Source organism: Eurytemora carolleeae, unplaced genomic scaffold (genome assembly GCF_000591075.1).
Source record: "Eurytemora carolleeae unplaced genomic scaffold, Eaff_2.0 scaffold566, whole genome shotgun sequence".
Lineage (NCBI taxonomy): Eukaryota > Metazoa > Arthropoda > Copepoda > Calanoida > Temoridae > Eurytemora > Eurytemora carolleeae.
Genome location: NW_019396457.1, coordinates 61,538 through 72,697, shown reverse-complemented (window position 1 = coordinate 72,697; position 11,160 = coordinate 61,538). Strand labels below are relative to the sequence as shown.

General features: G+C 33.3%; 3 protein-coding genes across 3 annotated transcripts; all 3 read right to left on the bottom strand.

Annotated features, from left to right (window-relative positions):
• Positions 1-70: 70 nt before the first annotated feature.
• Positions 71-6,020, bottom strand: LOC111703651 (uncharacterized). Its single transcript, XM_023475670.1, has 5 exons — positions 5,969-6,020; positions 5,604-5,715; positions 2,708-2,940; positions 1,225-1,369; positions 71-930 (listed from the first exon to the last, which is right to left on the bottom strand). Exons 1-4 carry the CDS (start codon positions 6,006-6,008, stop codon positions 1,236-1,238), a joined length of 519 nt encoding a protein of 172 aa, XP_023331438.1. The 5' UTR covers positions 6,009-6,020; the 3' UTR covers positions 71-930; positions 1,225-1,235.
• Positions 6,021-6,166: 146 nt separating this feature from the next.
• Positions 6,167-8,129, bottom strand: LOC111703649 (uncharacterized). Its single transcript, XM_023475668.1, has 4 exons — positions 8,090-8,129; positions 7,419-7,587; positions 6,899-7,059; positions 6,167-6,362 (listed from the first exon to the last, which is right to left on the bottom strand). The coding sequence occupies exons 1-4, from the start codon at positions 8,124-8,126 to the stop codon at positions 6,313-6,315; spliced, it is 417 nt and encodes a 138-aa protein (XP_023331436.1). The 5' UTR covers positions 8,127-8,129; the 3' UTR covers positions 6,167-6,312.
• An 11-nt stretch (positions 8,130-8,140) lies between these two features.
• Positions 8,141-11,089, bottom strand: LOC111703650 (uncharacterized). Its single transcript, XM_023475669.1, has 5 exons — positions 10,968-11,089; positions 10,419-10,539; positions 10,042-10,114; positions 9,155-9,239; positions 8,141-8,465 (listed from the first exon to the last, which is right to left on the bottom strand). The coding sequence occupies exons 1-5, from the start codon at positions 11,002-11,004 to the stop codon at positions 8,377-8,379; spliced, it is 405 nt and encodes a 134-aa protein (XP_023331437.1). The 5' UTR covers positions 11,005-11,089; the 3' UTR covers positions 8,141-8,376.
• Positions 11,090-11,160: the final 71 nt, after the last annotated feature.

Sequence of the window (11,160 nt, the reverse complement as noted above, 5' to 3'; positions counted from 1 at the left end):
AAATTTTCAGATAAAAATAAATTGGAATCTAGTACTAGTAAAAATAGTTCATTACCCAAAAATCATCGACTTTTCTTCAAATCATTATTTATTTATTTAGAGATGAATATTTTTTTACATTCCTGGCTAACAGAGCAGTACCAGTATATACTTATACATTTTTTCAAGCGGAAACGATAACAAAAATGAGGAATCTTACATAAAAAAATGCTAGATGTTTTCCAAAACATTTGATTAATTACACCCCTCTTCTTCGGACTGAAACACTTACACCTTCCCAAGCCCCAGGTTTCTTTATCTCTTTTTCAAGCATTGTTGAAACACCGATCTAGGAAAAGACATGATTCACATAGTACACAATAGACATGGTACAAATGATAACATATTTTTACTTTAAAAAATTTGTCCATCATCATATATAAATGTTAAAATTTTACATCAAATTTACTTCATTGAACTAATAACTTCATGCATCTCAATCTTAAACTTTTTATTTGTATTGCCTATAACTATATATATCCACGCTGCTAGTAAATTATGAATTCAAGTGACATCATTTCAAAAATGTTAATTTTTTAAACAAAATTTTTACATCTAATTGTAATCGAAAACTCGTAGATTTTTACAAGAGAAGGAATCAAAAAAATATTCGAGATTTATTCTTTACTAAAAGTGTTTAATAAAAACATGGCAACCATCCTTAAAAAGAGGACCAAGGAGAGAAGGACAGAGTTTGTTTGTAATTTACAAGGCCGTCATTAAACAGCAGGAGCAGGAACTAGTTTTAATGTGAGCAGTTAACAATCAGAATGTATTATTTGTCATTCTCCCAGAATCCAAATATTGTTTACAATAAAACCGGTTTCTGAGCTGTCCGTACACGTCGTTGAAAATATTAACAACCCCTATTGAGTATCAGGCCACATTATCCTATTAACAGGTGTATATTTTTTTTAATTACCCCCCACCCTTAGGAGAGGGGGCAGGGAATGTTTTTTTAATGATTTGGGAGGAAAATGAAAATCAAAAGGCAACTTTTTTCAATCGTTTTAATACTTTTTATCCAAAATTTTTTTTTTTCCAATTTAGAGAATAGAACCATTTAAAAAATTTGCCACTCAGTGCAAGCATACATGAAATATGCCTTACTTCTGGAGAAAAAAATTTATTTTCAAAATTGGGAGGGGTGGAGAGGGCAAATTCTTTTTCGAGAAATATGCATCCCTGTTATCCTATTAATTATGACGATGATGCTGAGGATAATGTTCCGCTTCTTGTTTCTGATAATGTTGACGATGCTGAGAATGATCTTGAGAGTAATGATGCTCAGGTTGGGGAGGAATATACTCATCTTCATCCCCTTCACAACCTTCATAACATCAAATATTCATATCACTTCAAACTGAAGTAAATCTATATAATAAAGCCCTTTGCTCATATACAGGGCTACCCACAAAAGATGAGACTGTAAATACGACCCAAATCTCTAAAAATATGATGGTTTGTAGCTTGATTTTTGTCTTAAGCATTCAATTAATTATTTAGATGGTTTACTAAATGATAAAGCAAAGAAATAAGCCTATTTTAGCCTAAAAGGAACCCTATAAATGCAAAAAACGGATTCACCGACAAAGGGTCAAACAACACTTGGTCAAACGACAAAGGGTCAAACGACACTGGGTCAAACGACACAGGGTCAAACGACAAAGGGTCAAAAGTGCGACAAAGGGTCAAACGACAAAAGGTCAAAATGATAAAAATATTTTTTGATTTGAATTAACATTTTTTTCTCAACCCATTCTATTTAATTCCACGGGCAACGCCGGACACTTCAGCTAGTTGCATAAAAGATTGAAATCTTATATAACTCCTCTTCTAGAAGAGATTTTGAGAAGAACAAAAATATTTTGAATTTCTAATATATATAGATTTATAAATTTCAATTAAAGACTCTCAATAATATAAAATATTCAAGCAGACAAGGAAGGAAATTGCAAATTGAGAAGGCACATTGAGGACGCACTAGGCCGCAGTATTGAGGACGCACTAGGTCGCAGTATTGAGGACGCACAATTTTATTCTACACAGGGTTACCCACACAGGATGAGACTTCAGAGACGACTGTAAGAAATTGATCTTCTTGATTCCCATCTACTTTCAAATTGTTTCATTTCTGTCATGATCATTATCCAATCAGATACAAGGGTGTCTCAATAAATATGCGAATTAAATGACGACTTCTAAATCGTCTTTGTTCCATGCGGTATTATTATTTTAACAAAACAAAAATTATGTTAACACAAACTCAACCTTCAGATCGTTCAATTTAATTCTTTTGAGGTCGTTCTAGCAGACACATTCTTTATGGTAACCCTGTATTTTAATCTACTAGGCTTTTGTTGCGCTTCGGGCCCATCTTTTCAAATTTAAGTGTGGCTCAGTCAGTGATCATATTCTCTTTGTACAATGTGAAACAAAAACATACAACAATTTTGAACACTTAATAATGTTTTTTAGTGGATTTTCAAATTTTTACAAAAATCAAAAAATTTTGGAGACAACTTTATGAAATTCAAATAATCCCAAAACCTTCCCTGGGGTCACTTCGGCCCGATCGGTTCAGCCGTTTTGACGTTCATTGGATACTAACAGATCAAACAAACAAACAGATAAGTAAAGTATAAATATAGAAGGAAAATTATCTTACATATAAATCTGCAGCAATGTTTACTACAATAAAAACACTTGGCAGAACCCATCCAACAGCAACCACCAACTTCCTCTGCTTCAGCCCAACAGCAGTTACCACACTTCTTGCAGTTGGCGTAACAACAACTGCAACATCGTCCGGTTATCCTATAGCAGCGCTTGATACAAGGCCAGATCTTGATCATGATTGCAGTAAATATTAGTGAGGCTAAAGTGAGTCCAGCAATTTGTCTGAAACAAAAAGGAAAATTTAGTTAATTTGTCTCAGCTTTGCTTCATCTGCACAATCAGTATCTCGGAAACCCAGCTTTGCCAGAGTTCGAATTTTATGAATTTGAGTCACGTCTCAAATACGCCAAAAACCGGTTTCAACTGAGCACCTGCTTTAATCATAAAACATTGAATACAATTTTAAGTGGAACCAGCCATATTTGAGCCGCGTCTCAAATTTAAGACGCGGCTCAAATTCTTTAAATTCGGCAGCTCTGAAAACTTAAAGGAGGTGGTAGCTCTTTGGCCTGCACATTTTTTTGTAACTGTAATTTTTTATTTTCCCTAACTGTAGAATTGTATTTTAAATAAAACTTTTCATTTCATAAGTATCTCGGAAACCCAGATTTGCCTAGAAATTTTACCATAAAAGTCAACTTACTTTTTTTAGAATTTTAAAACTGAGTGGTTTTCCCGAGTTCCCCAGTCAAAATTTGAGACAAATCTGTCAAGGGGTTTTCTAATTTATGATCGGACAGACAAACAGACAAACAGAAATTACTACTTTAAGGTCATTGAACTAGTTGTACTTATTGTACTTTCATCACTTGGTTCATTGGGATAGAAGAACAACATTAGAGCTCAGCTGTTTACCCCTACCCCTATTGTACGGCCCCAAACTGTAAGGGAGGGGGTGTACAGACCGACAGGGTTAAGAAACTAAGGTTCAATTCTAAGGTTAAATTGTGCATTTGCGTCTATTTTTAAATTTTCACTTAATATCTATGGTTTTATTTCTATTGTTACAATTGGTACTTTATTTGTACTTCCATTACTTGATTCAATATATAGGATAAAAGAACAACTTAGAGCGCAGCTGTTACAACCCCCCCCCCCCCCCCTCCCAAGAGCTTTCTTGGTTACCAATGGGTATTATTGGTCCTCACAGGGTTAAGGAACTATGGTTAGATCTAGGGTTATGTTGAGAGCATCTGAGTCTATCTTGATCTTGATATTTTCTCTTGATAAATATGCTTGATATTAGTCTATTTACAATTCGTACTTTCATTACTTGATTTAATAGGATAAAAGAACAACATTAGAGCTCAGTATTCCCCCCGTCTTTATGCGCTATGGGCCCGCAGTGTGGGGGATGCCCAAACTTAAAGGGTTAAGGTCAGGCTGGTTCTAGGTTTGATAGTTTATATCTGTGATTCTAGGATATTTTCATTTGATTTTAAATACAAATTATTTCTACTTTCATCACTTGATCCCATAGTATAAAAGAAAAAATACTAGGTTTTCGGTCATGATAATTCTGATAATTATTAATTTATCAAGATATTCATAAATTAAATGCAAGGGTTATTGTCCTCTTTGTACTTGTTATACTTTTATCTCTTGAATCTTGAAGCAGTAAGATAAAAGAAATGATCACTAGAGCATGGTCCCCCTCCCTGTCGGTAATGAACCACCTGAACCACCACAATGATATTATTGTTGTGGCACTGTGAGAAGGGTAATAAATTAATGCCAAACTCATGGAGTTAAGGTTTTAGGTACAGCATATCTAATATCTTCGTTAATGATTACGTTACAAGAAAGCTAGACTACTAGGAAAAGCTCGTCAGACATCCAGCCTTTTTTTATTTACTTTTTTTGTCATACATTAAATATCAGAAATCAAAGACAACTTTCAAGTCGTCTCTCAATTTCAATGTTTATTGGGACACCCTGTCCCGCCTCAAGTTATATGCAGAGCGTTCCATATCATATTGGATTATCTACAAGCTTTAAAGCCAAATTACGCACAAAATACTCAAAAAACCTGGTATTTTCTGCAAGAAAATTTTTAAATTAGCCGAAACATTCTCTAAAATGATTTATCAATCTTATCAATTATAATGAGTAGTGGAATTTTGTGATCATAATAGGGTTGAAGGAACCGGGGTTAAATTTGCACCTGCCAGGGTTCAGCTAATTAACAAGGATTAACGGACAGGGTTAAAGAACAGATCCAGAGTCCTAGTGGATTTGAAGGGGGGGGGGCGGGGGGGGGGGTATCGTCACCTCTAGAATATAGCAATGGAATAGTCCGGTGTCGTTGCATCAGATCATCCCCCCTAGTGTGTTAACCATATAATTCTAAATATCTCCGGTAATATTGACAACTCAAAAAAGGCAGACCACATGTGGAAATGTGAGGACTTGGATAATTTTGTGATTTTGTTCTACGAATCATACATATGAAAGTAGGTTGACTACTGAATATCACAAATAAAGTCATAAAGAGAGACGACTTTCCCTTCGTCTTGCAACTGTTATGTTTCGTGGGACACCCTGTACTATAGAATAGGATCGAGAAACAGTCTTTTTCAAGCAACTGTAAACGATCCTGCAAAGATGTAAAGAGTAGCATGTATGACTGAAAACGGTATCTTTAAAGCTTTTCTGATCAATCGTGGAGGATATTAAAGTTTTTGTAGGTTGAAAACAGACAATTCTGACAATTTCGACCAATTTTTTCAGAAGTAGAAATGCACGAGTCAATATATATAATTTAGATAAATTTGTAGAGAAAAGATGAAGAATATTTATTGGATTTTGTTTTCAGAAAAAGCATTTAACATCAACCATTGTGGATCAGACATGACGTTTACTATCATTTTAATAAAGTAGCTTACATGTAGATGATGAGAGGAGAGATGAACTCCCACATCATCTCCTTGAATGAAGCCATGGCGTTGTTCAGCGGCGTAAAGAGAACTTCATCCATCAACCCACGATCTACGGGATCTTTAACAACCGATTAATTGAAATTTATTGAAATTTTTTCAGAGCTGGAAACTGTTGTTTTGTGGATATCGAGACCAATGCTTAATCTCGATAATTTGTTAATCTGCAGTTTAATCTAATCTTTATTAAATATCCCGCATGGTAATCGTACCCATCGTACCCAGAGATTAAGCATTGATACTCTAATTTAAAGGACCAACAGTGAATATCGAGATTAAGCGATTTTCTTTTTTTCTCAAAAAATCTTTTGTTCCTTTTATTGAGAAGATGCGAGAAGTTTCTGAGAAATTCATTTTTCTGAATACTGATCATAAGATGATATCTATACTGATCATGCCTTACTTCTGGAGANATGATATCTATACTGATCACAAGATGATATCTATACTGATCACAAAATGATTTTTATATTTATCATATTTAGTTCATTGATAATTCTGCTTTTTATAAGAATATTATAAAATATATTTTCAAACTGTTAATAACAAATCTTCAAGAAAATAAAGAGTTATTAATGGATACAAAATAATTTTGAAATTTTAATAAGTACATATAACAAAATATCATATATCATATAAAAATAAGGAATATAGGTATCTAATGATGATGCTTCTTTTTATGTTTATGCTTTCCATCATCTTCCTCACCTGAAAAAAAACACACGTTTATTTTTAAGAATCAAGATTTTCGAATATTTGGAGGAAAACGAAAAATTGGCCAACAGGCAACAACAGGCAACAACTGGCAAGTTTTTCCCTTCTTTAGATGCTTTTTGCCAAAAGTCATTTATTTCTCCCTGATTCTAAGTTTATCAAAAAAAAAACTACAACATTTGTTTCTCAAATTATCAAAAAAAAACCTTAAACAATTAAGCGCTCCGTGCTTAGGATCCGGGTGGGATCCAAGTGTCTAAATTTTGACTAAAAACCAATTTAAAATATACTTTTTAATCTCATCACACAATTATTGAATGTCTGAACTAATTATTGATAAATCAAGTTGCAGCGCAAAAATTTAGAAAGAGTACTTAGTATACTATGTAAAAATATTCCCAATCTGAATCCGGGTCCATTTCTTTACAGAACGGATCCCGGATCGGTTTGCGAATCCGCGAAAAAATGAAGAGACCTAAAGACGTAAAACCTTTCTAATTATTTCAAAACTAAGAACTTAAAAAACCTACAAGCTTCACAGTCGGGACAGCACATGCAGCAGCAGGTGTACGTGTTCTTACAGCACTTGGAACAGAAAGTCAATGTCATACAGCATTCTTTAAACATCGCTATAAAGTTCTTGATTAGAACAGCAGCCAGAGCTGCTATAATTATTCCGATGGCAATCAACCTAAATAACTTCAATTGTAATCTTGTATTTTAACGCCGCCTGCGCGTCACTCTTTTGGGCTTCTGCCTCAGGATTATTGTGAACAAAAACCCCTTAAATCTTGAAAAGACGACATCTAGTGTTCTATCTCTATTGTTAATTAATCTATGGATTCAAAATTTAAAGCATGATACGTTTACCAAATACAAAAAAAAAGTTTGAAGATCGGAACTTATGGTTTTTATTTCTTTTTAGAAAATTTTAATCCACTTAATTTTCAAGATTATGTAGTTTTTCATTCAAAAAACTAAGTTTCCGCTGTGGATTTCGAGTTTAACATTTATAAGTCCATATCCCAGAGGTCTAGTTAACCAACTTACATATAAGTTATGAACGGTCTGACATAATCCCACATTTGCTCTTTAATGGACTCGTACAAGCTCCCAAAAGGGCCGGTGAAGTGATAAAACCACTGCATCTTCACCCAATCAATAGCCTGCGCCTGTGCATTTGCAAAGTATGAATCAAAAATACCCCGGTCTCTTAAGCCTGATACAAATAATTTAATTTATTTTTATCTTTCTAGTTTTTTCTTTCATCCTTATCTTTTAATTAATTGTTTTTAATTAATTCTCGTTGTGGTTAGTTCTTGTAGATTGCAAAAAGTGAAATCTAATATTCTTTTTAATAAATGGTCAATTTCTCGTTGTGAAATCGGATTTCTAATGTTATGAAATGCAATTATTAGCGACATGTTCCGCAAAATTTCCGAAAAAGTTCCGCAAAAGTCCCGAAAAAGCAGCAACTCCTCAAACGGAAGTAAATTACACGTAATATTGAAATCTTATAGGTTTTAAATCATAACCTCTCTTGTTGTAGAGCTATTAAGAAGAACAAAATGTTTTCATATTCTAATGTGTAACCGGATAGATTTAACGTTCTCATACTTGTGTGTAAAATCAAAACTGGAGAAGCTACAAGTTCACAAGGTCGTTGCAGTTATGTCGCATGAATTTGCACTGGTCTAGGATTGTTAAATTATTTAATATTCCTTTGGTTGCGTTGGACAACGCTGTCAGATTTACCATTTTTTCTGAATAATAATAAATTGATTAGTATAATTCTTATCCGAATTTTGCTTTGACATAAATGCGATATGAAAAGATTTCCAGTCAAGATACGAAAAGAAAAAAATCCACAAAATCGTAACATATAACTTTCTTTTTGAAAGATATAATCAAAATTTGCGTATAAATAAATCAAACAGATAACATTTAGCAAAAAAAAATATCCATTTTACAAAATATGCAATGGAAGGTTTGGGTGCCGGGAGACAAGTTAGTGATGGTGATGATGATGATGTTGTTTATCATGTTTCTTTTTCTCATCTTCATTCTCTTCCTCATAGTCGTAATCATCATCATCGCCTAAAGATAAATGGTTTTTTTGTCCGTTTATAAAGGGAGCGTTTGCAAAACATGAAAGGGAGATACAAAATATGGAATGATCGTATCGGCATAAACTCCCTTTCAGTTTTCGCGAACAGTTTCCTTCTCCATTTCTGGTTCTTGAGTTTTAAGGTATCACAAATAATCAATGAAAGGAATTATGTCTTTGCCACAAACTCAAATTATCTATTCCCAATATATTTGAAACCTGATGGTGTAAACCTTTGATATTTCAAACTTATTATTTGATCCAACAGAAGTTTTGGTTTGAAATATCTACAATCTACATTGGGTTGCAAAGATATAAGAATTACAAAACAAAGTTTGTAGCAAAGACTCAATTCCTTTAGAATAGAAATCTTTTAAATTTTTTTAAATTCCGATATATTTAGAACTGAATGTCGTAAACCTTAGATATTATAAACTATGAATTCTGTAAGATCAAATATTTTCAGTTTGAAATATAAAAGGTTTACACCAGCAGGCTGCAAAGATAAAGTCCATCAATACGATTATTTGTTATGGAATTAATTTGTACAGATAAGTTAGCCAGCTATAGATAAAGTTTTGCGTAATTATTGTGCATATTTCGAATTGTACATCCTACTTGAAACGGCCTGAATATAAAATCAAGATTCTAATGTTTGAAGAAAAAATTAAAAACTTACAATCGCATTGTGGACAGAGAGTACAACATCCTCTATATACATTCTTGCAGCAGGTGGAACAAAACGTTAAGGTCATGCAACAATCCTTTCAGTGCTTAGGATTCGAATCCGCAAATATGTTACATCCGAATCCGTAAATATTAAAAGCATTGAATTTTGATAATTTTGATAATTCACATAATTGTTTCCTATGACCAGAATATTTCATTGATTATTTATGTGAAAGATGGATCTCATGTCAGGCTTCGACATCCGTCTTGTGTTTACATTACCGCACAGTGACAGTACTCTGCAGTACAAAAGATGCGTACACCTCAGAAAAAACTTTCCTTGCATTAAATTCTTGGGAGGATCCAGGCGCCAAAATATCTACCCAAATTAAACAACAAATGGTAGGTTAAGTTTTAGCATAAAAATTAGTAAAATCGGAAGACATATTTAATTTTTTTTTTGGGGGGGGGGGAAATTACAAAAAGTATTTAAACGCTGAATCATTTTTTCCGGAGGCCGAATTTAAAGAATTTAAACCGCTTCGCGCTGAACCGCCAAAAACCGGTTCCAATTGAGCGCTGACACATCTCGAAACACTGAAACAACTAACGTGGAAAAAAACCATGTCTGAGTCGCGTCTCAAAGTAATTGAGTCTTTGCCACAAACTACAATTTATTAATTAATTAATAAACAGGTCGGTTGTGTACATCTGAGCTAAGCTTCACCTCTTCGTTTTATTACTCTATGGTTGCAGAGATATGATTAGAACATCAGAGTTTGTTGCAAAGACTCAATTCCTTAGAAACGCGGCTTAAATTCTTTAAATTCAGCTTCAGGACGGATCTCGGAACTGGATCTAGATCCGCATAAAAATGGCATGAATCTCAAGCACTGCCTTGAAGGTGCTAATAAACAAACTGATCAACCAGACACCAACTGCAGCCGCCGCAATTCCCAAGGCTATCATTCTAAAACGATACTTTTTTAAGTTTAAAGGGACTGTCTACGTAAGTTTGAGTACCCTTTAACAAAAAAGTTACATGCCAGATTCACAGAGATACCCTTTAAACTTTGGACGGGCTAAGATTATTGAGTAATCCATGTTTCTAGTTAAATTTAGATAATCTCTGTTTACGGTTTCTTGCAAATTTATTTGTTCTGAATCTGGCATGAGACTCCTTAAACAAATAATTTTTGTATCAGATTTTTATATTTTTATATTTGGGAAATATAAAAATAAATTTAAATATAATTTGGTAATTATTTACTTACGAAAACATGAACACTGGTTTTAACACTTCATACATGGAAGTCTTGATGGAACTAAAAATTCCTCGCTCCGTCAAATCACGGTTCATGAGAACATGCTCAAAAAAGAATGCCCTTAGAAGATCTAAAACTTTTATAATTTGTATTCTTTACTTAGAAAGGAAGAAATAAAACATCAAAAATATGCAACATCAGGATTGTATGACTATAAAATTCGAGTTTTAGGCGCGTCACCAGTTTCTTTTCTTTTTTTAGTCATTTTATCCCAAGGTTGTATAATAAGGTTGTGTGCTCTCGATGTGCTTCAATGTACGGAAAATGTCGTCTCCTCCGCATAGATAGACAGAATCCGAATATGACGTCACTATATTTCTCTAACTATGTTAAAGAGACAATATTTTCCGTACATTTGAGCGCATCGATAGTAAGCAACCTTACACAACCTTGTTATACCCTAATGTTGCAGACCTTTGACCGTCATATAAATAACACTTTTCAGTTTAAGATAAATAATTTCTTAAATCCTTAAAATACAAATTATTACAATGTTTCCTTTAGCTATAAACGGGGGCGTAACTGTCAAATTCATTTTTCTGAATAAAGAAAACGTTATACATTAAAAATGTTAATTAATCAATATTTTTGTCACAAACCCTGATTTGTCATTTACTAACTAATGTATTAAAATTTTATTCATAACAAATAATTTGAAAATCTATTCTCATAAAATATTAAACTTTTTGGT